Raw genomic sequence first — 27,270 nt, 5'->3', positions numbered from 1 at the left:
GAGCTGGGATTGCAGCCTGAGCTCAGGATGTGATACCAGAGAGCTGACAGCTCAGAAGATCAGATTTTTCTACAGGGGGAATTCTCTGGGGCCTGTACCCTTTTTTTGTGGCAAAAAATGACATGCCCCGCATGGCCTTTACTTGCCATGACGGTGTGCAGCAAACACACACAGTTTCCTGATGGTCACTTCTTGTCACTCAGGTATCACACTGTTCAAAGAAGGTTAAGATCAGCAGAGGAAGGACATGGACCTGTTGGAATGGATCCAGAGGAGGCCACAAATATGCTCAGAGGGCTGGAGCCCCTCTGCTATGAGGACAGGCTGAGAGAGTTGGGGGGTTCAGCCTGGAGAAGAGAAGGCTCCAGGGAGACCTTAGAGCCCCTTCCAGTCCCTCAAGGGGCTCCAGGAAAGCTGGGGAGGGACTCTTGATCAGGGAGAGGAGCCATAGGACGAGGTGGGATGGTTTTAGGCTGAAAGAGGGGAGATTGAGATGAGATCTCAGGAAGAAATTCTTTGATATGAGGGTGGTGAGAGCCGGGCCCAGGTTGGCCAGAGCAGCTGTGGCTGCCCCATCCCTGGAGGGGTTCAAGGCCAGGTTGGAGGGGGCTTGGAGTAACCTGGTCTGGTGGGAGGTGTCCCTGCCCAGGGCAGGTGGACTGGAATGAGATACCCTTTAAGGTCCCTTCCAACCCAAACCATTCTATGATTCGGAACTTTAACCGCATTGGAGAAGGGAAAACAAGATAGCCTCAAACTCAGAACAAATTCTTGTCGTTAAAAGAGCATTTTCTTATGCTGAATACACCAAAAAAAAAAATATGGCAGAAAACAAGGAGGGTCCTTCTTTCTGCAACAGCCCTTATTTTTGTCCCTTTAAGCAGGACAGGCAGAAGCTCAGGCCAGTCAATGCTGGCTCACCCACCCCACATTGACATAACACAGGTAGTGACCTCTGGGTAGCTGAATTCTCCTGGGCAGTATTTATTTGCTGCCCGTGGAGAACAGAGCAGCAGGTAGGATCCATCCTCAGACCCTACCACCACGCCATTTCCACTAGGCCCCAGAGGTCCTGTGGTTCAACAGCAGAAATCTGATTTTCCAGAGCCCAATGCAAGGTAAGGGGGCCAAAAAACATCTGAAGCTTCTGCATATGGCATTTCTGACAAACACCACAGCTTTTCAATAATTTTTTGAGCAACGCCTGAAAAGCGAATCATAAAGTAAACACGTTGCAACATGCAATTCATCTCAAGGACTACTTTATATATATTTCTTTAATTATCTTTCTGGCTTGCAAATCATTCCTTATATCTAACTATACACCTATGTACACCTTCACAGACATTCCCGGGCCTGTTTCTGCAGTCCCTCCACAAATAAAATACCCACCCACTTGAATGGGAGCTCTTTTCAGATAAATGTGGCAAGATTGGGCCTTTGGTGCACAACGTGCAAGTATCCTGCCCACAAATTTTATAATCATTAAAAAAATAGAGTAGCTATAGGTTTACAACCCATCAAAATCTGAACACAGTAAAACTGCACTTATTAGAGCACAGCCAAGGTGAATCTACATTGGTCATTTATACGAAGCAAACAAAGGAAAGGAAATGCCTGTGACCCTGTAATTCTAATTACTCTAAAACTCTAATTACAGTTTTGCTTATCCTTTTGTCTGTTCAAAAAAAAAAAAAAAAGCCCAAAAGGATTTCTGCAACTAAAAAGAGGGATTTGCACTGTTTCTTTCCAGAGCAGGGATGATTCCCAAGTGCTTCCCCATCTTTTCTGAAGCGTGTTTCTCAACACGGCAGACTCCTTTCGCTGACTTTTGTTCGCCTCCATCACCGCTGTAGAAGAAAATCCCCTTACTGAAGAAGGTAACCTTAGCAAAGCAGCAGCAGGAAAAGCGACACTGAAGTCACCCCTAGTCCCACACTCGGGCAGAACAAGGAGTGAGGGCTCTAGGAACCGGCTCCAGACCCCGTTCCTGTTATGGTAAAGCTTAATGCACAGCACGACGGCCAACCCGCAGGGTCACATACATACACCCTCTAAATAGCACTTCCCTTACAGCACTTCGTTATCAAAGCCCTTTGCACACAAATTTACAGAACACAGCACGGACGAAGACCTCTTTTGCATATTAAGTCAAGGAAACTATGTCATCTACAGGTCCATTCTCAGCGCGCCGCCCGTCTCGCAGCCGGCCCGTACGAGGTGGTGCTCAGCACTACACGGTGTAACTACTAAGACACCCAAAGCACAACAACGCAAATATATCTAAAGCTTAAGCACAGGTCCTTCACCTATCCTTGGCTGGTATGTCCCAAGTGAGCTCTGACACCTTCATCAAGGCGCAAAGTTGAGGATATGCACTCTCACCTACCATCCAGGTCACTGCCGGTCAGTAGGGACTTTTGAAATGGTGACCGTTGTGCTTTATTTCCTTTTTTGATCATTTTATCCGTAGCGTGAGCAACTTTCACAGCTCTCAGCGCAGCACAGAGGCTTTTAAAAGAAGCTTTGTGCACTCATGCATTACAAAATCAAAATCCAAGTCTGGGTTTGGATTTAAACCCTCTCCTAAAAGAAAAAAAAAAAAAAACAAAAACCAAAAACTACACCTTATATAGAACTAACACTTTAAACTCTAAATCCTTGATCAAAGATCTTGTTATCTAATTAAGACAAGACATGGCACCGGACAACAGCCCAAGTGCTTCAGACTAAGAACCTAGACGAGGAAACTCTGTTTGTTTAATTATGCCAGCAGAGCTGAGACAGCAAACCTCACCCTCCTGTGTCCACAGTCATGCCAATATGAGAGTGCACGTACCAGTAGGGCAGGCATATACCTACTACACAGTTCAGTGGCCAAAATAAACTCCACCAAATACATATGGCATCTTTTCTGCGGCAGGATTTTGCCAGTTTAACTGTATCAGGTGAAAAATTGAGCTTGGCATAACTGCCAGAGTTACACTGCTAACTTTTTAAAGAACACACCAGCCCTTTTACTATCCCAGTAACATTCTCAACATACAAAAATGCCACATTAAGACACCCCACATCTCAAGATGCCTAATTTTAAAATAAGCATCATAATCCTAGCCACAAAGTATCTTCACTGTATTTTAACTTCATTTCCTGCCAGGACTTAGCACAGATACCTGGCAGTATTTAATTTGACCTACGCAACTGTGAATCAACATTCAGATACTCTCAACAAAGTCTAAAATAAAAATCAAAGAGGAAATGCCTTTTTCTATCTTATGCTGTGATATTTCAACCAAAAAAAAATCAACTCAGAAAATATAACTACATCATCTCCTTGCTACTCAGCCCAAGAAAAGCTTGCAGAAGGGTGAAAGGAGAATGTTTCTTTGACAACGACTCCAATCTGAAGCTGAGATGGTCACTGTCAGAGGAAGGGGACACGTTAAGTAGAAGGAAAACACTACAGGCAATGAGGAAGAAAACATGATCAGCAGAGGAGACCAGAAATCTAAGACACAAGGATGAAAAGGAAAGAAACTCTAAAACAATGGCACACCACGATCAACACAGTTACATGTGGTTGTGAATGGGAGTTTAAGATTCTCTTCTATCGTGGCCAAACAATTTCATAAAGTGACCTTGTTCATTCCTATTGCATCTATCATCTGCTATTTTTCACCAATACTTTGTGGTTACAGAACAAAGACCTCAAGTTACATACTCCCCCTTAAAACTAGAATGCTAAAGAGTATTTTCAAAAGCCCAAATGCCAGAGGACAGTGCTTTCAGTAGAATCTGGCAATGCCCCAAGGTACTCGACTCAGAAACCTATGTAAAGCCCTACAGTCTATGCTAAAATTCTCCACCACTGATTCTCCTCAAAAGTTTAGTGCTCTTCTTCATAGTGAAATGATAACTATATTAACGTGCTCTGTTTATCCCTAAACCTACTGGAAATGTGCTTCTTATCTGACCTGCTTCCCAGGGTAGTGTGTTTACCCTGGGACGGAGGAGTTTTGCTTCTCCCACCCTGTTATGGACCCAACTCCACTCGCAGGAAAGATGCTGGTGTCCTAGGTCTGATGGGATGCAATGCCTTGAGGAAATTTATATCAAACAATTATTGCATAATCTCAGGGTGTAATAAAACCTCCCACATGTCACACACAGGCGTCGAGTTCCCGTTACACTTTTGCACCAGTGGGAGAAGCATCCCCGTCAACAGCAGCTGCAGGTCCCCGTATGAACCCGCAGGATGCCTTTGCTGTGCATGTGGAGGAAGTTGAAGATTTCTGAGGGCATGGCATGAAAACCGGGGCGGGGTTTCACATTGTCATAGTAGTGGTGAGTTATAAAAATCCCTGAGGGGTTCATGGGGAAGGCCCAGAAGCCAAAGAGGTGGACCTCTTCGCAGAGCTCCAGGGCGGCAGTCACCAGGATCAGCCCAGTGCTGATCCTCTTGGCCCGCACCCCTTGGCCGAGCCAGTAGCGCGAGACGTTGATGAGATACTGGGGATGAAAGTAATAAACAGCCTGCTGAGATTCGAAATCGTCCAGGACGTATTTGACCCGGATGGAGACGTCCGTGTTGCGGGTGTTGTAGAAAGCCGGCAGCAGCACGGAGGCGTTCTCGTAGACCTGCAGCACGTCGTAGAAGGGCTTCCTCCATTTCTCCAGCTTATGGAATCTAAAGGGAAAAGGAGGAGAGTGATGGTCAGACCACGGCAGACTCCAGTTGGGACCCACCAGACAAAAAAAAAAACTCCAAAGGGCTTTTGCTGAAATATTTCTGATACAGACGTAATGGAAAGGGGAATACATTTATATCTGTAGCTAAAGTGTCAGCATACAATGTAGGGGGAAAATGCAGAGGATAAAAAAATACATCTTCTCCCCTTTTATGGCAATACATTCATTAAACACTGAACAAACTTAGTAGACATTTCTGATCATGTCTCACTTCTCATTTTATTGTGAGAAGTATGCAATTTTTCCAAGGTGTGGTCAGATGTATAGTGCGCCATGCAGTGCAGAACCATATCGAAAGTGGTAAATGACAAACTAGAGCAAAAACACTTCTAAAACGACTAAAAAGAAATCCACAATGCAAGCAAATGGTTTTATACTATTCAGTAAAAGGAACACATTCCCCCAGGGAAGAAAGGAAAGCAGGAATTAGCCCCACAGTCCCAAACCTGTCAGCAAGGTGGTATTAAAGCATTGACAAATTTAAAATTAAAATCACTCAGTCAATCCTGGCTACAAAGTTTAAATGGCATTTTTTAAGAAACATATGACAATGTGTGGTACTTTATTTAAGCATTTAGGGTGGGAACCAATTGTTTCCACCCCAATGTGTCCAATAGATTGGCCTGGAGCTTTCCAGCGTGGTACAGGGCTTCCAGGGGAAGGATGGCTCTGCTGTTAATGATTTAGCTCATCAGCTTCCCACTTGCTGTTACCAACATGCAAGCCTAAGCATTTAACACATTTCTATAAGTTGTTGCAGGCTCCACATACTGAATAACTTCAAATCAGAATGAAATGTGTGATTCACAGTGTCAGCTTAAAGTAATATTGGGGGGAAAATGGCCTCTCTAACAGTTAAAATGTAGTGAAAAGTAGACTTGGAAAAGCAATAGGAGACAAAAATACAAAAAACAGAAATGACCTCTCAGTAATTATACTGGGATTGACAGTCACGACATCCGTCTTTACCCCAACGTCCGTCAAGTATTTCTCAGATATAGGAGGCAAATTACATCTATAAAGGAAAGAAATGAGTAAGAGAGTTAAACAATTCCTTGCACTTTTTCAGGACTAGAAAGTAGAACTGATTCCAGCATTTCTTCCAAGCAACAAATCTAGAAACATTGAGAATTTAAGATTGTATGAAACACGTTGCAGCCCAAACTATGCATAAAAGTAGCAGGTAATTAGGGGCTGAATGAAAACCTTGTTTCTTCCCTCAGCCTGTCAGAGCTGACCCCTTTTTGCAGATGTAGCCAGTGTTCACTCATTTAAGAGCAGTAGAGCTGTGTACTTCAGCAGTTTAAGACCAGAAATAGCACGAAGCCCCAAGGACAATCAGTCTATAAAATCGAAGACTTCCTCAGCAACAGCTGAACTGTATTCAATAATTAATAGATAAACTATATCTATAACATGCTTTGTTTTATGCCCATGAGAATTTAGGGGAAATGCACCACAGGAGACAAATCACTCCAGTGCTAATTAACTCAAAACTATCTGCTTCCCTTCCTTTTCCCTTTATAAGCATCTCCCAGTGCCACCTAAGAGCAGCAATTCTGACTCTACTGATTCACCAGAGGATGTCAAAGCCATTAGGAGCAAACTTGTGAAGATTTGCAAACCTCCACTTTGCCCAGCCTCCGCTCACCTTGGCCTTGACCTAGATCCATCATCTCCAAAAATTTAGAGCATCCCTCAAGAGATGCTGAAGGTACAGGAACACGCACTCATACACACAAGCCATCACACAAGCTTTGCTTCCACAGAAAACCCAGCTTAAAAAAAAGCTTCAGTGTGCATTATCAGAGGCAACATAAATGGCCTTGCAACTAACTTACACACAGTTTAAGCTTGAGTGAGATATTTGCTGAGACTTTGATAACTTTTCGAAGTGAACCACAAGCCACAATAAAAGCCATCACTGGTAAGATCCCCACATCTCAAAAACAGTGCTGTGCCCTATTCCCAAATTTCTCCATGTTTTTGGATATGGACTGAACAGGAGAAAAATGTGGAGGTATTTAGGGTAAGTGTTGATCAGTGTTTTCACAATACCAGAGTTCGGCTGCAACCATAATTTCCCAGACTTGGGGAGCAGAAGAATGCACAAAAATTCTTCAAAGTCCTTCTCAGACTCAGGAGGTTCACATCTATCTCCCTGAGAGTCTCTCTTTATCAGGTCAGAGAGGTTTTTTTAGACATCCTTCTCATAGGCAGTGTTATTTCCAGCATATTTCTCTGCTGGGTCAGGCAATGCCCTTCTGAAGTCCTCCAGCTTCCTCAGTTCCACCAAGCACCAGGCACTGTGCTCATTAGATCTTATTTGAAAAAGTTGTTCGAATATTTAGCTTCAATAGTTTCAAACAGTAAACTCCCACCAGGATAAATAAAGAATGAATTTCTTGGAATTGATAGTATAAAATATCTGCATAAACTGTAGTTTTGTCGTAGGATTCAAAAAATTCCTCCCTGCAAAGAGTGTAGTCCCATCTCTGAACACATCTCATCACAGGTCTCCACTCTGGCCAGTAGATGGTGATAAACACTAACAACCAGTAAATGAAGTTCCTGCGTGTGTATTTTATAGCTCATATTGTAATATAATTAATTGCTTTCAGAATTTATTTAATAGAAAACTCTTGGTTGTATCCAGCTGGCCTGCTGACAGTAAAGGATTTTGCCAGGTGCCCTGCGGGTATCAGTGAGTGTTAGCAGTGCTCCACAGGCAGTTTCTGAAATAATTTTTAAAAATTACTTTGTTGGTGACCAGGATGGTGATTCCTGACAGTTTGGTGAACTGGTGTTAGACTGGAAAGGGCGCGTGTTCACACCTGACCTTAAACACAAGCTTTACTTTAAAACTGATGATTAACTTACTTTAAAATTGGTGTCAGTAAACACTAAGCTCTTGAACACTAACATGTCTTTGTGCATAATGCTGGTCCCACATGTTTTGGAGATGGTGAACCAGGGGTTTCTGTTGCACGAGTACTGATGTATTTATCTGCATTTCCATTCTACTTAAGCATCTGTTTAACTAATTGCTTGTACCAAGCGCAACCCAGTTTCTAAGTTCTGTTGGGATCTCATCTGCTCTTTGTAATCAGTTTTGGTACAGTCCAAGGAAGAGTAACACTGACTGGTAAAAAGGGTTCTCTGAAAGTTCTCATACAGAAATGGTGACTCTCACTGCCCATATTTCCACTTCCACTCAGCCTGTCATCTCCATGTACTGCTCTCTTCAGCCGTACTGACAGCTGTGATCTAACACAACTGAGGGAATCTACAATAATTATTTAGTGTATATGGGGTACACTATGCTTTTAAAAAGCAAATTACATGAAGCCTCAATGATTTCAAAGATTAAAAGAAAGACAATAGTTTTCTATAAAGTGGGCACAAGAGGCAGACGCAAGGGTCTGAAAACAACGAATAGTGAAGGCAGGACATGTAAAATTCTATTTCTCATTTGATGCCAGATCAAATTAATGAGCCAAAACCTGACCTAATTTTTGTGGGTATGAATTCGGAGAAGTTCATTGATTTATGCATAGTTATTTTAAACAGTCAGTAACGTACTCAGGATCATTAAATAGGCCAACAGAAGTAAAAAAGATTTATCTTTTCTACAGAACAGGTCATGAATCTGTGAGCATATGCCATGACCCAGGCAAAGAGCTTAACAGGATTTAGAGAGGGATTAGTCATGCATATGAATAATAAAAAAAGTCTTTCCCATATGTATTAAGGATGAAAAAAGTGCTGCTAAACTCCATTATCCAGGGACACCAGCCGTGAGACATCCCAGTCTACACATAGCCTGGGTAACTCCATGTAAGGAAAAAGTCCTTCAGAAGCACACCTCTGAGGCACATGAGCTGCACAGTGTGTAGCTATTAACATAGCTCCTCATACTCATAGAATAGTTTGGGTTGGAAGGTACCTTAAAGATCATCCAGTTGTTTATGGGCTAAATGTCCATGGAAGGATAAATCCACAACCTGAGTAAGAGGGGATGTCCTGAATGAGGACATCAATTTGTCAGTCAGTCAGTGATTAACCACACGGAGTCAGGGAACAATAATTCCTCAAAGCATACTTTTAAAATAAGTATTATACAGTGAGGTAGGTTTTTTTAAAACATTGCTTTTTGTCTAAGAAACAGGTTTGATAAGCCCAGTTAGGCAAATCCTATGTTTCCATGTGGAACAGAATAGTGTTGTAATACCTTATCTGTCATTGAAACAGGCAAAAAGAAGAAAAATGCTGCTGTGGTAATTACCGAAACACGAAGTCTGCACTGTCAATCTCCCGGCCACATTTGCTGTTCTTCAGAATTCCTCCATTCCCAACCACCGCACATTTCTTAAACTGGGAGCGGTGGTACGGCATGTCCTGCAACATCACAGCAAGGAAACAGTTAAATATCCTGAAACATGGAGGCAACGACTCTTTTTTTTTTTAATTTTTCCTTTTTTTTTTTTTTTGGTGCAGCTGCATCTTGTTGCAGATGCACCAGCCATAGGAATTTGACGCTGGCTCTGGCCCACAGAAACGGATGGGTTTGTTTTCTGTGTAATTACAGATAATGCGGGCAAATAAGAAAGAAAGAAAAAAAAATAACCTTTTTCTTGACTTAATAACCACAGAAGTCATTTAAGAAATTTGCTTTCGCTTCTGATGTCCACATGAGGGCATGAATCACAAAATTTGCGTACCCCAGGTGTTGCCTTCTGAGCTGCCTGCAAACTGCTCCCTCCTCAGGCCCCGGTGTCCTGCTTTTGAGAAGTCTGCACACACACAACCACAGAAATGTCCCGGTTGGAAGGGACATGCCAGATCATCGAGCCCAGCCATCAACCTGACACTGACAAAACCACCACCAACCCATGTCCCTCAGCACCACGTCTGCCTGGCTTTTAAATACCTCCAGGGATGGTGACTCCACCACTTCCATGGGCAGCCTCTTCCAAGGCTTGACAACCCTTTCCATGAAGAAATTTTCCTAATATCCATCCTAAACCTCCCCTGGTGCAACTTGAGGCCATTTCCTCTTGTCCCATCGCCTGTTCCTTGAGAGAAGAGACCGACCCCCCCTGGCTACCCCCTCCTTTCAGGGAGTTGGAGAGAGCGAGAAGGTCTCCCCTCAGCCTCCTTTTCTCCAGGCTGAACACTCCCAGCTCTCTCAGATGCTCCTCACAAGACTTGTGCTCCAGACCCCTCACCAGCTCCCTTGCCCTTCTCTGGACCCGCTCCAGCCCCTACATGTCTTTCCTGTCATGAGGGGCCCAAAACTGGCCCAAAACAGCACTCGAGGTGGGGCCTCCCCAGTGCCCAATACAGAGGGATGACCATTGTCCCAGTCCTGCTGGCCACACTGTTCCTGATACAGGCCAGGATGCTGGTGGCCTTCTTGGCCACCTGGGCATGCTGTTCCAGAGCAGCTTTGTAAAGCCCAAGAAGTCTCTCTGAAACTCAGACAGCTCGTTACAGCCATTCACCAGAACCTGGCCCAAATTTTATTGCTGGCTGCCACTAATTGTACTAATAGCACAAACACTTATTAGTTAGCACCTGTAATTCCTAGAGCCTTTGGTCAGGCTCTTTCCTGGACATGTTTAGGACGCACCTTTCTGTAATCTTCAAGCAAAATGTACATCTTCAAACACAGACAGGCAGCTGCTGCTGAAGCCAGAGAGAGTGAAAAGTCACGTCTCCGAGAACAGAACGGGGCCGTGAAGGGTGAGAGGGAGGTGACGCAGAACCGGGCCGCGCTGCACCTCATGAATATGGAGAGATGGGCTTACATAAGCATGAGAGCCCTCCTTTCGGCACATACATATTTTATCAATAACTTCGTGTCGCAAACCACAGAGAGATGCCACAGCAGCATGACATTTCCAGGTGATTATTCCCAGGATCTTTCTGCAGCTTTCATAAGCCACGAGGCAAAAAAGGGCACGCGATTACAGCCGTCTGAGAAAAGCAGCAGCTGCCTAAAGAGAGAGGCATTATAGAGTTGTCTGTGCTTTATCCAGCAATTTCTTAACACAAAATGCCTTGATGTTTTCCTCTCAGGAAGATGAGAAGCCAGGTCTCAGTAGTCAGCACACGTCTATTGCTCTTACAGTCTTGCTCCCATGCTTTTAACCCATTTATAGAATCATAGAATCATTCAGGTTGGAAGAGACCCTTGGGATCATCGAGTCCAACCATCTACCCTACTCTACAAAGTCCTCCCCTACACCATGTCCCTTAGCACTGCATCTAAACGTCCCTTAAACACATCCAGGGATGGTGACTCAACCACTTCCCTGGGCAGCCTATTCCAATGCCCGACCACTCTTTCTGTGAAAAATTCCTTCATAATGTTCAGTCTGTTTATCTACCTACATTTGCCATGCTGCAGCCCAGCTCCTAGGGAGAGGGTGGGTTTGGCCACGTAGCTGCTGCCCATTGAATCCCAAAGGATTCGCTTTGGTTTGGGGTAGAGCCTGCAAAGCACCCTCAGGGCATACCTGGATAAATACAGCAGCAGCTACAGGACACTCCTAGCAAAAGTGCAGTCTTTCATAGAATCATAGAATGGTTTGGGTGGGAAGGGACCTTAAAGACCATCCAGTTCCAACCCCCCTGCCCTGGGCAGGGACACCTCCCACCAGACCACGTTGCTCCAAGCCCCCTCCAACCTGGCCTTGACCCCCTCCAGGGACGGGGCAGCCACAGCTTCTCTGGGCAACCTGGGCCAGGCTCTCACCACCCTCACAGCAAAAAAGTTCTTCCCCAGATCTCATCTCAATCTCCCCTCTTCCAGTTTCATGCACTCATCTGCACAATCAGAGAGGGTTTTAATTATAATAATCTTGCATTTAGATGTGCCTGCTCTTTGCACATCTCCAGATGCCAAATTGCTTTCCTAGATCTGAGTCTTCCCCCTGCTCTGTCCCAGTTCCCCACATACACATTTAGACAATGGCACTACCCCACCTCTTAGTGATGCTCCAAAAAGAAAGGGATTAAAAGCAGCTAGACCCTGAAGGACAACTTCTAATGACACATATCTAAGTACTTGAATATTTTTCTGACCTCCTCTAAGGGATAAATTGCAGTTTTCCCCTCCAAATATGCCATTTTAAGTTCATGAGGTGTGCCCCATGATGGATCTGTAGTCATATATGCCCATTTCTGCATATCAGTCACTCTGGGCAATGGGAATTGCCGACTAGTTATACCGGTTAAAAACCCTCAGGTCAAGAATTATTTGCTGAAAAGGTATTGAATAATCATTATGATTAATATATTTAAAAATTGTGCAGCCCATTCACAGATAATCTGCAAACAGAAATAAGTATAAAAATAATCAGCGGTTGTGAATATGAATTATAAAACAATCATGCACTGAGAAAAGCACACCTACCCCAGATGTCAGATTTATTGTATGTGAATATTGTACTTCTGAAATTTCTGATCAGTAAGTGCCTTTTTGATTCAGCTTTCTTAAGTTATTTAAATAGCCACTTTGCTGCTAGGTTAGTAACATTCTTTAGGAAAATATATATATATTGCATACTAGAGAAGATGACCACCAGAAAGTAGGATATTCAGCTAAAATATCACACCAAAAATAGACATTTTCAAAGTGTAAGTAATAAAGTTTGTGGAAATTTCAAACAGCCAGCTGCTAAATGCTTGGCTCTAGGATAGCATCTAAGGCATCAAATAGAGTGAAGTTGGTTTTGTGAATGGACAGAGGCATGAGGCACCTTTGGAAACATCTTGAAGATTTCTTGGTTGATATGGAAGATTCCACTGGTATCCACTTCATATTTCAGTTTAGTTCCCAAGGGAGTATTTTTCTGGGTGGTGAACAGAAAGGCAGGGGCATTGCAACACCTCGACAAAGTAGACCTGTAAAACGAAAAAGAGAGAAAGAAGACTGAGGAGCTGAGAGAATGCCTTAGGATTTGAATTACTACTACTCATAACAAGGTAAAAAGAAACTTTTCATCTGTAGGAGGGGTAAAATGGTGGTTTGCTGGATTCTCTTATAGAAAATTTCAGATTCAGTGAAATTTTCCTTGATTGAGGAACTTATGGCAAAACCAAAACAAAACACTGAAAAAAATCAGATCCCTGTGCCTGTCTCTTCTGGGCTGCGGGAAATACATGTGCAGTTTCTGCCTTGCTCCAGACCCCAAAGCTGAGCTTCTGCCCCCATTATTCTGGGGAAACCATCACAAGGAATTAGTCCCTCTCTGCTTTAAAGGTCTTCCACTTTTTGTAAATTATTTCCTCACCATGGGGCAGGAAAGGCAGGGGTTAAATATTCCATCTGGGAATGTGGAAGCTTGATAAGGCAGGGATTTAAACACAGCTATCCTGGTCAGATAAACAGATAAAATTTTCCTTGTCACTGGGACAAAATGGCAGGTGTAAAGAAGAACTGCTTTGAAATCTCAAAAATGGGTTTGTTGGCATGAGAGAAAACTCATTATATGAAATATAATATATTTTTTTTATGGACAAGAGGAAACGGGCACAAACTAGAATGTAGGAAATTCCACCTAAACATAAGGAGGAACTTCTTTCCTGTCAGGGTGCCAGAGCCCTGGCAGAGGCTGCCCAGAGAGGTGGTGGAGTCTCCTTCTCTGGAGACATTCAAAACCCACCTGGACATGTTGCTGTGCAACCTGCTCTGGGTGGCCCTGCTTTGGCAGAGGGTTGGACTAGATGATCTCCAGGGGTCTCTTCCAACCCCATGTGATTCTGTGATTCTGTGAAAAGCAACTTTTCAAAAAGGGCTTCATTTTTAGCTCCCATCCTTCCCTGAAAGCTTTTCTCCTTTTACTGGTGGAACTGAAAAACCTGACTTCAGCTCACTCTTCCTACAGAAGACAGTTTGTTTCTCAGACAACACATCATATACCTTTAATGAAAAATACGTGCCATGGCAAATGCACAAACATGAAAACAAAGCCAAATGGCTCTCAAATAACCTAGATTAAATACCTTGCCTCTTGGGTATGTGGCCTCATTATGAGTCAGAAGAATAAGCCAATCTTGTTTAAGGGCTTTATAACAACCACCAGAAAGCAAACAAGGAATTATGCAAAGATTTCAGTGGTGTCCAGTTACTACTATATACTTGACTTACGCAGAATGACACAATATGATGATTGGATCGAGGGAGCAATTGAGACTGAATAAGTCGATGAATAATTCCTAATAACTAAATCATTAAATAATTACAGGCAGGTAGTGGGATTGAATTGTGATATTTGAGATATGAAAAAAACCTCTTCATTAGTTCTGCATTAAGGCATTAAAAGAGATATTTTTTTAATCTGATGACCAACTAGTGTTCCAGAGGCATGGTCCTTACTGTAAATATCCGATACATAATGGAGGAAGACTGCCAAGGAAATTGTTTTCCCTAGTCTACAGAGCCAAAAGCTACTGTGATTTTTGTGCTTCCTCCCCCTCTCCCTGCTGCTAAGTAGCTGCCTTTTAACTTTTGCTGGATTCCCCCCAGATCACCCTCAGATGGCCAAGAAATGACAAAGTTTGAAAGCCCAAAACTCGGTGTTGTCAGACCCCCTCCTTTTAGCCTCAGGGGATAACTCCAAAATCAGAAACTTCGGTCTGTTTTTAAGGGACTACATTGCCCCACACATTCACACACCAAAGTCTCTGTCCCACAAGATGAAAATAAAACAGACTTTGAAATTCTTATTTTTTTTTTCCATTACTAGGATGATTATTGTTCCTGGAACCAGCTAACTAAGGTTTGGTTACATCTAGGTTCCAAGGGGAGTTTCTTAAACAGTGATATATAAGTCAGGCAGGTATAGCCAGCCACATGAGATTTTTATCTCTTTTTTTCTCTCAATGCACTGTCAAGGATGGAGAGGGATTCTTTGCTTCATGGGGTGGTGTTGGTGGCCTGAGACAGAGTGATGGTCCTCCTGATGGTTTTTAGAGAGTCCTTTCTCATTGCTCCCACATCTAGGCTGGCCTCCATACTCCAGTGTGCTCCATGCACTCTGGGCACAATCACTAGTTCTCTTACTCCAAGCAGTCTTGAAGACAGTAGGCTCTAATCCTGAATGGCTCTTGTCTTCAAAATCGGCTCTGATAATTGTTCATCAAGTAATTTTCAAGAAAAAATATACTAAAAAAAAAAACCTAAAAACCCTTGTGTGTGGAGTTCGTGTTGGAAAAACTGATTTGAGCCTGGGACTAACAATTAGTTATTTTTAAAGATGTAAATGACTAACTCAGCACATGCATTCTCACATTCTCTCATTAACTCATGACAGCTTGTTCCTGGAATCAAGCAAGAGAATCTGGGAGGAAGTTGTGTGGTCTTTTTGTAAAACAACAGCTCAGAATCATGCCAGTGACTTCCAGCCATAATCAGTGTCTATTCCACTTACTTTTGACATCATAATGTCTCTTCTCTAGACCTACTCAAATACAACCCTTGAATATACCAATACACAATATTCAAATACTGTTTTGGCTTCATTCTACTGTTGCCTTCACAAGATCAATTTCAAAAGTTGTATCTTGAGAGGACCATGGAGGACCTTCAACAAAGAGGACAGCACATGACGAAAGACCAAGTACTACAGAAACAAACTGCAGAGGTCACTGGAGAGAAGAAAGAAAATCTAGATAGTTAGGGATTGATAGCTGAGAAGCCATTTAAAAAAAAAAAGGAAGTGATAAACAAGGTCTGACAGTTCTTAACACACCACAAAAAAATCCAGTTTGAATATTTCGTAGGACAAATTTGCAGTGTCACCAACAATATGACAGTTTTACACCACCAGAGAGTTAGGATGAGGTAGTAGGTACAGCCATTAAGTCTTGGCTCCATTCTTATCTCTGCCATCTTACCCGGAAAAGTCTTTCCCATACCAAATTTCCTGCCTTTACTAGGAAGACTGTCCTACATGCCAGGATTGCTCTCTTTCACTCTTGCTGTTGACTTTTTTTAAAGTAGGAAGAAGTCCATATTTATTCAAAAGGATGGCACTCCAACAGTAACAGTGTTATGATGCTTTCTCTTGCTATCCATATGGAAGTTTGATCTCTCTTACAGGAAGCTAAACTCAAGTTTAGCTTGAAGTAAATCTTACTCAGGCCCATTAATATGGACCATTCTTACTTGAATAAGTTAGCTTCTGTGACATTCATCTCCCATTTGCACATCTGTAGGCTCTTCCATCTGTCAAATAATTCCGTTTGTTTCACCCTAAAAGATAAAAAGAAAGAAAGTAAAAATTCACATTATCACAAGGGCTTGATTTCCTAAAATACCTGCGGGCTTTTGATAGGGCAAACCTGTCAGCCTACCAGTTGCAAATTTATCATTTTTATTTCTTTTTCTGCTCTGACATAGTAACTCTAAGCCACGTATACACAGGTATTGATGGAGCTCTTCAGATATTTGGGACTGATTTCTATTCTCTGACAGGCATTATCTCTTCAGGATAAAAAATGCAATATTGAGCAAGAAGCATCTACTGCACCAAAGTCTGTCCACAGTCTGCTGGGAAGTTAATCAGTGGCTGGCAATTACAGCAGCTTTGGGGGGAAAAGTTGCTCCCAGCAGAAGGGCCCAGCACAGGGGTATTGGAAAAGAGGACACTTCTGATAATTTCACCATTATATTTGGGTGAGGTTATCTTAATCTGTGAGATTTTACAGAACAGCATTGTTGGTAAATCTATTTTATGAACTGCAATAGCACACAGGCAGGGATAAATAACTGTGATGCTAAAAGGACACGAATAGCTCTTTACACAAGTATCTCTCCCTCCCTCTCTGTTAATAAATATACTTTTAGTTATAGCAAAAAAAAAAAAAAAAGACACTCCTATTTCTACTAGATTGATACAGAATGACACATTTTTGGTGATATCATCAATTCCAAACACTTCTAGAGTTCATACATACTCTTCTGTATTTGGACAAGAGAGATAATGAAGACCTTGAAAGTATCCAGAGCCAGGGAGCAATGTCCTAATCTGGCTGGGAAATTCACAAGTCTGAGATTTCTTCAAGACTGATAGGTCTTAATGAGTTCTCTTCAGGCTTGAGGGCTTTGAACGTTTGAATAAAGCAAAGACTTTTAAGATAATTATATATTTAAAGCGAGTAGAACTTAGGATTTCCCAGGCTGTGGAAGTTACAGGAAGGAATTAGGTCATATTGTACTTTCTGTAGCCCACCAGAGCACATTAACTTGGAAATCTTCCATTACCATAAGGGCTGACTTGGGAAACACAGCACATTAGAAGTGAGTGCATCAGAAGAACCCAGTGTGGAAAAAGAACTTAATGTCAAATGGCATCTATTGTAAAAGTAAGGTTAACTCGATCCAGCTGAGCAGGAGTCCACAACCTTCTACGTGCCATTAGATAAGATAAAGAGAAACGAGTAATTTTCTGTACCATCTGATAAGAATGCAGAAAAGCAATTCAAAACTCCCCGTCTTCAGCAGAACACTGGCAGAAGTGTCACATTCTCACCCCTTCTATTTATTTTTAAGCACTGCAAGTCAGCAAGCAGCGCAAAGGTGTTACTCGTGTATCCTTCACCCAGCACCAAATGCAGAAGACAAGGACATGACCCACATTTTTCTGTGAAGAAAGTCAGTGGGGGAGACAGGCTCAAAATTCACGACGACCCAGAGCAATAAATTGTATTTGCTGTAGCCTTGATTGCTTAATGTTTTGCATGTGCATAGCTGCATTGCCATTTGAGATTCTCAGTACACATTAGAGACCTTAATAAGCCTTGTGGATTGTTGATAAGATTAATAAACCACTGATTTTAGATGCGGTATTATTGCACCTAAATTCAGTGCAATACTGAAAATGCAAAAGGGCAACAAAAAAATCATAGAATCATAGAATGGTACAGGTTGGAAAACACCTTAAAAACCATCTAGTTCCAACCCCCTGCCATGGGAAGGGACACCTTCCACCAGCCAAGCCCCCTCCAACCTGGCCTTGAACCCCTCCAGGGATGGGGCAGCCACAGCTTCTCTGGGCAACCTGGGCCAGGCTCTCACCACCCTCACACCAGAGAAGTTCTTCCCCTCATCTCAGCTCCATCTCCCCTCTTTCAGTGTCAAACCCTTCCCCCTCCTCCTATGGCTCCCCTCCCTGATCCAGAGTCCCTCCCCAGCTTTCCTGGAGCTCCCTGAGGGACTGGAGGGGGCTCTAAAGTCTCCCCGGAGCCTTCTCTTCTCCAGGCTGAACCCCCTCAACTCTCTCAGCCTGTCCTCACAGCAGAGGGGCTCCAGCCCTCCCAGCATCTCCGTGGCCTCCTCTGGCCCTGCTCCGACGGGTCCCTGTCCTTCTGCTGTTGGTGGCCCCAGAGCTGGAGGCAGCCCTGCAGGGGGGTCTCCCCAGAGCGGAGCAGAGGGGCTGCTGGGGATGCAGCCCAGGATGCAGGGGACTTTCTGGGCTGCAGCACACCTTCTCATCCACCACCAAATACCCTGGTTTTCTGTGTCCAATGAGGTCCATTGGCAACCTCACTCTTTTGTCTGATTCCATCTCATTCAATTCATTCGTTTCCCGATGTGTATGTCAGACCACAAAAGACAAAATATAGATATGTTATTATTCCTCAGAATTGCATTTTCCTACTTTTTAGTGAGTGCTATTAACTTGTGAAACTCACTGCTGCAGAAAATTGTGGAGGTCAAAAGTAGAAATGGTCTCCAAAAAGATCTAAAAAACATTGTTTCGATCAGATAAGATACAAACAAATCACTCAGCAAGTCCCCATGTCTGTATTTGTTACTAGGAAGGGCTTCCTTCATTTCTTAGCTTCGCTATTGGCCACTGTCAATAACAGAGCCTTAAGCCAGATGGACACTTGCTGTGAGTCATTCTGGCTGTTATTACTCTTCTGTTACCCTGAGGAGACGACATAGAATATAATATGACAAAGAATATTACAAGCACGGTATTTAATTCCAAAATGCCTCAATCTATGTGAACAGCTTCCAGGATTTTTTTCAAATCGACCTCAGATCAAATTCAAATGTCACTATTTCAACATATCAAAGCATTGAAACCGGCTGCCCAGGGAGGTGGTGGAGTCACCATCCCTGGAGGTATTTAAAAGATGGGTAGATGTGGTGCTGAGGGACGTGTGTTAGTGGTAGCCTGGCAGTGCTGGGTTAACGGTTGGACTTGATGATCTCAAAGGTCTCTTCCAACCAAAACAATTCCATGATTCTTTGTTCTATGATTCTATATAACAGAACTTCAGTAATCCCTTCTGAGATCCCTATTGATAGGATCTCTTGATCCTTGCATCTCTGACAATCTTACTGTAGGTTACCACTTTCATCCTGCCTGAAAAGTAACCTGTTAGCAAACAATCATTCATACTTACATAGATAAAACCTTCACCTCAATGATGTCCTGCCGCAATTCCAGGCATTTGGTAGAGTTGTATTCCAAAGGCCCTTCATAAAACTCAAAATACCTGAAGGAGGACAAGAAGAAAGATTATAAGTAAGCCTTATACTGGAATGTTTATCTACACATCAATGAAAATTTGCTCAAAGTTGTCATTTATGATTTCTGCTTAACTTGAGATTACACTGTCTGGCCCATAGGCAGGTTATTACTTCACAGGAAAATACAGATTTTGTTTCTGATAGTAGAACAGACACCCATGTCCAGTTTGCCCAACTCTACTGCCTGTCTTGTAGGCACCAACAAGGATCAGCTACCTTTCCAGCCACCACCACACAGCAGCCGCCACTGAAAGTCAGGGGAAAAGCACCGATCACTTAAAAGAACACTGTTCCCAGCCTTTGGGCATCTGAATATGCTGAGAGTTTAAAAACCATCACCCTAAATTTTGCTCTTAGGTGGAAAGCAAAGTCCCGGAGGTTTCATCTTGTCTGTCGAGTCTGCTACGTAGCTGTATGCAATGGAGTTTTTCATTGGGATTCACTCTTTTTTACTTTCAGAGAGGAAGGGAAGCCAGGATTTTGTCCTCAAAAAATTTGAGATGATTTTGAGAATGAAAGGATTTGAAGGCTCAGACACATCACAAGTGACAGGGTCATTCCTAATAAATATTTGCTTATTTTGCTAAATTCCTCCATCTTAGCCATCAGACTGGAGTGAAGGGAAAACAAAAAAAAATGGTAGATCTTGTGTTTTGGGGCCGGAGAAAGCCCAGGTTGGCCAGTGAATTTAATGAGACTGTCTGAAATTACAAAAAAATATTTAGGGTTTTAACCAAGCTCTGTATCAGTTTCACCACCTATCATTAGAAGTCTGTATTAAAACCTAATACCTAAGAACTGTGCATACCTAATGCTGTATTAAAACCTAATACCCAAGAACAGCAGTTATGAGCCGGATGAAGAAATAACAACAGACAGCCTGGAGGAATAGGTATTATGACCAAGCCTAGGCTGCAACTCCAAACTATGTTTTGAGCTTCAATATGAAAGAAAAATACAAGATTCCTGGAAGAGCTTTATTTAAAACATCTTTGGAAATGTAATAGTTTGCATTTGTGTCATTTTAAAACAACATCAAAATTCATGTTTGACCTAAATGTCTGTTCAGTTCTGAATATATAATCCTGAAGTAGGAAAGTGTTATTAATTTCCTTAGCAGTTCATGTTTAGAACTAATATAAAAATTTTGGGAGATCCAAAGCCTGATCTGTTATGGAGAAGTCCTAAACATTCACACTTCCGAGGGGAATTGCAGGAAGGGAGATTGTCCTTAAAACAGCCTCTCTAGGTGTCTCCAACAGGGCCTCCAAAGGCCAGAAACATCTAAAAGCAAACAGCTTTGGAGTTTTCTGATCAATCTGATAAAGGAGGGAAGAGATAAACCTATAGAAGAGATAAAAGTATATAGTATGTGACTGGAAAAAGCTCAATAGCTTCCCAAAGCAACCTGCTATCGACTGGGAACATTTCTATCCTGTCAAATGCTGCGTTAGGAAGTGTTTCCTCCACCTCTCCTTGGGGTTTTCACCACCTCAGCTTTGCCAGATCCCTGATCAACCATTTTGGTAATCCAGTGAGAGGAACAAACCCTGAGACTGAAAGGAAGAAGGCTGTGCCTAGATGGTGGAAGGAGAACATCATAAATTCCTAATAAAGAAGTAAACTGATTACAGTAGGAAAAAAGCAATAACTCAGCAATCTTTAAAAAATGTGACTAGTTGGAAATGTGTCTGCACAGTCTTTAAGGCAATAAATATATTTGTATGAGTTTTGTGGAGGAAAATATGTATTTAAAGCCCTCCATAATGGGATCCTCAGCCTGCAGAAGGGAGATAACATTCATACAATATGAACCTTCATCTGGTCTGTCACCAAAAGGCTTGGGCTTTCCTTCCAACTCAAACATTCACCTGGACATTGAGCCTTTCCTAAAGAGTAGCTGAAACCCATTGTGCTGGGACATCTCCTGCGTGCTCGGCTTGTGGCTTCAATATGAAAGAAAAATACAAGATTCCTGGAAGAGCTTTATTTAAAACATCTTTGGAAATGTAATAGTTTGCATTTGTGTCATTTTAAAACAACATCAAAATTCATGTTTGACCTAAATGTCTGTTCAGTTCTGAATATATAATCCTGAAGTAGGAAAGTGTTATTAATTTCCTTAGCAGTTCATGTTTAGAACTAATATAAAAATTTTGGGAGATCCAAAGCCTGATCTGTTATGGAGAAGTCCTAAACATTCACACTTCCGAGGGGAATTGCAGGAAGGGAGATTGTCCTTAAAACAGCCTCTCTAGGTGTCTCCAACAGGGCCTCCAAAGGCCAGAAACATCTAAAAGCAAACAGCTTTGGAGTTTTCTGATCAATCTGATAAAGGAGGGAAGAGATAAACCTATAGAAGAGATAAAAGTATATAGTATGTGACTGGAAAAAGCTCAATAGCTTCCCAAAGCAACCTGCTATCGACTGGGAACATTTCTATCCTGTCAAATGCTGCGTTAGGAAGTGTTTCCTCCACCTCTCCTTGGGGTTTTCACCACCTCAGCTTTGCCAGATCCCTGATCAACCATTTTGGTAATCCAGTGAGAGGAACAAACCCTGAGACTGAAAGGAAGAAGGCTGTGCCTAGATGGTGGAAGGAGAACATCATAAATTCCTAATAAAGAAGTAAACTGATTACAGTAGGAAAAAAGCAATAACTCAGCAATCTTTAAAAAATGTGACTAGTTGGAAATGTGTCTGCACAGTCTTTAAGGCAATAAATATATTTGTATGAGTTTTGTGGAGGAAAATATGTATTTAAAGCCCTCCATAATGGGATCCTCAGCCTGCAGAAGGGAGATAACATTCATACAATATGAACCTTCATCTGGTCTGTCACCAAAAGGCTTGGGCTTTCCTTCCAACTCAAACATTCACCTGGACATTGAGCCTTTCCTAAAGAGTAGCTGAAACCCATTGTGCTGGGACATCTCCTGCGTGCTCGGCTTGTGGAGCTGGAGGTGAGCAACTTGTGCATTTTGAAAGCTGCTCCAAGTGAAATTGGATTAAGAGCTCACCTGGTTGCACCAGAACTGAACTGAACTGAAATCTCTCTGTGGAGCCAACACCACAGGACTTCTTGTTGCCCACAGAATTTTACAGCAGTGAAGGAGCCCCCTCTGACCACCAGTCCAGACATCTTTTTCATCCCTCTGCAATACTCCTTTTTCTTACTGTATTTTGTAGTATCCATTCTTTACTTTGGTTCTTTGAGTCAGACAAGACCGGGACTGTGAATCTGCATGTTCTACACAATCGTTCAGGTATACATCTCCATGCAAGACTTAGGAAGTTACCTACTACTCCTACCTCTTTGGGAGTAAGGGGGATAGCTATCACCCTTCCTCACCTTTCACCTAACAGTGTACCCTATTTCTGTACCTTATATGCGCCTCAGGACAGCTAAGAATGGCAAAAATCCAGATTAACCCCTATTTTTCTCTTTCCTGTGCACTCCTGGCCCCGCTGCTAAATTAGAGAACTGCAGCTGAGGTGTCGAACATCACATGCTATCACGTGGGGATGTCACAGGAGGGGAAAGCTGGTTTCAGCCTGTGGCACTGGAGACAAAGATGTCACTTCATGAAACAGAGATGAAATTTCCCAGAGTCCCAGCCATTCCCTTTGATCAGTGCCCATTTACACAAACCGCACACCAAAAATAGAAATGAAAAAGGATGTGTTACCAAAAAGGCAGAAGGGTAAGGAGGAAAGGATTGGGTAAAAAAATAAACCAGTTCTGGATCTGAAAGGGAATCCATCAGGCAGCATTGCCTTTGTAGGAGAGTTATTCCATTAGCCTACAGCTTCGAAGAGCACAGGACTGTCCTGCAAGGCTCTAACACCCACACTAGCTCCAGCTTTTCCAGCAGAGTCATTGGGAGTGTCGAATTTGGCACCTTGTGGAAGTGCAGAGGGAGGACCCATGAAACAGGCTGGGTGACACGCTGCCCGACATACGTGCCTCCCACGGAAAAAGTCAGGGGACACCAATAGTGGTGTCACTTCTGCACTGAGTTGGGAGAAGATGCTACTGGCCATGGGGTGAGCTCGATGGAAACTACCTTGTCCTGCCTGAGCTGCTGAATAATCACCCTCTGGGCTGTCGTTCACAAGCCCTGAACCACACCTGAAGCAGCCAGCCAGACACTGAGCCTCCTCGGTGTCAACGCTACTGATGCTGCAGCACTTGGGCTGCAAGCACTGATGATGCTACAACAGCAATAAGGACTTTGCAAGACACTATCTGGTCAATAGACTAAAAGAGAAGACAAAGGACTGAAAAAAAAACCAAAAACACAAAAAAAACACCAAGCAAAGTTTCCTCTCTGTCTCCCAGGAGTGTTCATGCTAATTATTTTCTTCACAGCAAGCAAATAATTAGCACCCCCCTGCGACAGACGCCAAGGCGAATGAGCAGAGGCAGCTCCCGGGAGCACGGTCCAACCTCTTCCCACAGAAGTGCTCCCCGTTGTCCTTTCCCAGGATACAGCTCTTGCAGGACACCGGGCTCTAGCACAAGGAAGACGGGTTCCTTCAACCCCCGCGGATGTTCTCGAGATCCAGCTCTTCTGCTCGGTGGGGTCTGGTCCTGCTGGCAGCATTTGGAGACCAGCCCTCCCACCCTCCGCCGCGCTCTGCCAGAGGAAGCATCGGTCTCACCCACTCCCTGGGCTCCCAGTGCTGCTTCTGCCTATTAACTCCCACTCTAAACCACCCGGTTCCCTGCAAATGAAGACAGATTTGCCTGTCAGAACGCTTAATTAGCACAAATGGAAGCTGTCCTCCCCATCGTCTTCCTCAGTCTGATACCCAGCTAAGAAGCACGGGGTGTAGCCGAGTTTATTTTGATTTATGCTCTTGATTGGTGACGAGTGACAAACCCTGACTACTCCTTTTGCTACGGAAAAGGGCTGTGTTTCAGCTGTACAACAACGACAGTCATGTTTTATATTCATACAACAGAGCTGATGTGTCACCACTAGGATGCCCTCTCCCTGCACGGCCTTCGCTTCCCCTGCTGAAATCGAAGTAGCTTTTATCCCTCAAAGGTCACAAATCTACGGGGAAACCAGCCACAGGAATTCCTGATTCTTTGCAACAGGGAACACAACCACAACCGAATCACAACAAACAGCTCAGGTGCACATGGGGTTGTGTTCTCCCAGGATGGTGGGCACTACACACAACTCACAGCTCTATGTCCATTTCAAATCCACAGTAATTTCAGCTTTCAAATGTACAACAAATTTCAGCTTTCCAACTTGCAACGTTTTCCCAGGACCAAGCCCTGTATCTGAACACCACACAAGATGCAAGTGCTCAGAGAGGACTCTTTTTTTTTTTTTTTTTAATGGCTCTCAGCATTGAATACCCAGAAACGAGATGCTATTCACCCTGTAATTTTCCATTTTTGACTAACTAAGACTTTCTTCTCTTCCAACCTTCATGTCTCCCGTTGCAACCACGCTTCCTGCTGAGCAGCTTGCTGGGCTCACCAGCGAAGAGACAGATTTGGTTTCCCAGTACACCAGCGAACTCTCAGGTCTTTGATCATCTGTGACTGGGCTGCTCCTGCTTTGATCAAAAGTAGGCTTTTCTTGACCGTGCTACTAGAATTAAAAAGCCTGAGACTTCAATCCCGCCTTCAAGCAAGCTTGGATTGAGGCACTGAGCTGTCTGATATATTGAACAAAGTTTTTAAAATATAATTGAGTGTAATTGTCAGGCATCTTTTACACCAGAGCATTTTGTCCTGAAAAAATGCCAACCCAAACCTGCCTTCCCATTTGCTCGTTCCTGCAGTGTCAGATCTGCACTTATGCTGCAACAGAGCAGAGTATCGCAGGAAGGATTCCACCTACCCCGCAGGAAAAACAAAGATCTTTCCAAAAATATACATTATCCAGTGACTAAGAAATGAGAATAAATGAACCAAGCCCTGCAGGCTTCTGCTGAATACTTATTAAGAGAACTGTCCAATTAGTAGTGCCTGTGCTCATCAAGATGGCCAGATCCATGGCCAGCCTTGGGTCTAGGTTCACCTTCACTACTCAGGCACCTTGCAACTGTGTTCAGAGCACAGTCCCCAAAGCACACGGGGACCCGCGTTCAGCTGGGAATACCATCATGGGATCTTCAGACCCTTGTAGCAAAAATACAGCTGAGGTGGAACATATCATGGCTATAGGGCCTCTGGAAAACTCATCCAGAGCAGAGAAAACTAGGTGATGACTTCATGTGAATGAGCAACAAAATCCCAGTAGCTTTTGCTACTATTTATGTTGCTATGTGGTAACATCAAAAAGTAAAAGATTCGGTCAAGGTGTTTAAAGGCATGACATCAATGCAGTGGGTTTTTTTCCCCTAAAATAGTGCATGCTACCACTTTCCATGGCTCATCCACCTAAGATTTTGAGCCCATTTGGAAGGTACCATCCTGAACATACCAAACTGGAAGAGAGGACATTTGGATGAGATCTCAGGAAGAAACTCTTTGGTGTGAGGGTGGTGAGAGCCTGGCCCAGGTTGGCCAGAGAAGCTGTGGCTGCCCCATCCCTGGAGGGGTTCAAGGCCAGGTTGGAGGGGGCTTGGAGCAACCTGGTCTGGTGGGAGGTGTCCCTGCCCATGGCAGGGGGTTGGAACTGAATGATCTTTAACATCCCTTCCAACCCAAACCATGCTATGATTCTATGAGCCCTATTTGGCAGATAAAGAAGCTGATGTAAATGCTGATTGACAGGTAAGTCCATGGCAGGCAGAAACAAGGAGCTTGGGCTCTAGTCTCACAGACGCTCCCTAGATTACAAAATTGCCACCAAGAACAAGAGGAGCTTCTGAAGTTGATGGAAATCATAATGACCTTTCATACTGCACCTTGCAAAAGAAAACACCTGGACGTACTGATGTTAACTGAGATCCCCCTGCTCTGAGAACTGGCAACTGAAGCAGAAATGTTTGATGCCCTTAGATGAATTTACACTTCACAAGGCTGTGGCACAAAAAAATCACATTCTTGCATGTGTTGTTTCTGCTGTTTGAGAGCCTGTGTTGACTTGTCCACATCAGAATGGCATTTGAAAGACTGAAGTGAGAGAGAAGGTGCTGTGGGCACAAAGGAGGAAACTGGAGAAGGAAAAGTCACAGGCTGATGAAAACTATTTGACTACATTCTCCTTGGGGACAACAAATATAAAAATAGATGGTTCACAATCCTCCTGGCTCCTTCCTCCTCAGTGGTGCCCAGGGACAGGACAAGAGGGAACAGGCACAAACTGGAACACAGAATTTCCATCTAGACATGAGGAGGAACTTCTTTCCTGTGGGGGTGGCAGAGCCCTGGCAGAGGCTGCCCAGAGAGGTGGTGGAGTCTCCTTCTCTGGAGACATCCAAAACCCACCTGGACACGTTCCTGTGCAACCTGCTCTGGGTGGCCCTGCTCTGGCAGGGGGTTGGAGTAGATGATCTCCAGAGGTCCCTTCCAACCCCTGCCACTCTGTGATTCTGTGATTCTGTAACTGGTTTTTACCATCTTCATCTCTAATACCACTACATGTAGTAGGTGTCCAATTGATTGTGAACTTTCAGTGCGTGGCTGTAGCTAGGACCAAATTGTTTCATTACAAACAGTGTCATGTAAAAAAAATGAAAATATAAGTATGAGAAAATGGTTATACATCTTTGTATACATTGTGTGGTAATAGCTCTTCTGCATTACTGCCTGCAGTTCTGATATTTCATGTTTGAGGGTTTGGGACCCTGGCAAGAGTTATGAAAGGACCTGCAGAACATATGTTCCAACAAGTATGAGGCATATGAAACTTAATCTAAATATATCGTGGCTGAGTAGGGAGACACTGCACCAGGAAGCAATTACTAGTGGCAGGAAGCTTTTCAAGGGCCAAGGCTCAAGTGGAGCTCATCTTGGCCACCAATATTAACAATAACAAAAAGGGGTTTTTTCA

General features: G+C 43.3%; 1 protein-coding gene across 2 annotated transcripts in view; it reads right to left on the bottom strand.

Moving 5' to 3' along the window:
* Nucleotides 1-625: 625 nt before the first annotated feature.
* The window catches only part of ST8SIA5 (ST8 alpha-N-acetyl-neuraminide alpha-2,8-sialyltransferase 5), an 86,707-nt gene continuing 60,062 nt past the window's right edge, over nucleotides 626-27,270 (bottom strand). For both annotated transcript variants that reach the window (XM_014959839.1, XM_014959840.1), the window contains 6 exons: nucleotides 19,177-19,269; nucleotides 15,926-16,012; nucleotides 12,516-12,660; nucleotides 9,035-9,147; nucleotides 5,672-5,764; nucleotides 626-4,687 (listed from right to left, as the gene is read on the bottom strand). In XM_014959839.1, the coding sequence (XP_014815325.1) occupies nucleotides 4,219-4,687; nucleotides 5,672-5,764; nucleotides 9,035-9,147; nucleotides 12,516-12,660; nucleotides 15,926-16,012; nucleotides 19,177-19,269 (1,000 nt within the window). In that variant the 3' untranslated portion in view covers nucleotides 626-4,218. The remainder of the gene's footprint in view (nucleotides 4,688-5,671; nucleotides 5,765-9,034; nucleotides 9,148-12,515; nucleotides 12,661-15,925; nucleotides 16,013-19,176; nucleotides 19,270-27,270) is intronic.

The sequence above is a fragment of the Calidris pugnax genome, unplaced genomic scaffold, assembly GCF_001431845.1.
Source record: "Calidris pugnax isolate Ruff unplaced genomic scaffold, ASM143184v1 scaffold474, whole genome shotgun sequence".
NCBI lineage: Eukaryota > Metazoa > Chordata > Aves > Charadriiformes > Scolopacidae > Calidris > Calidris pugnax.
The sequence above is the reverse complement of the archived record's forward strand: the minus strand, read 5'-3'. Positions and strand labels throughout refer to the sequence as shown.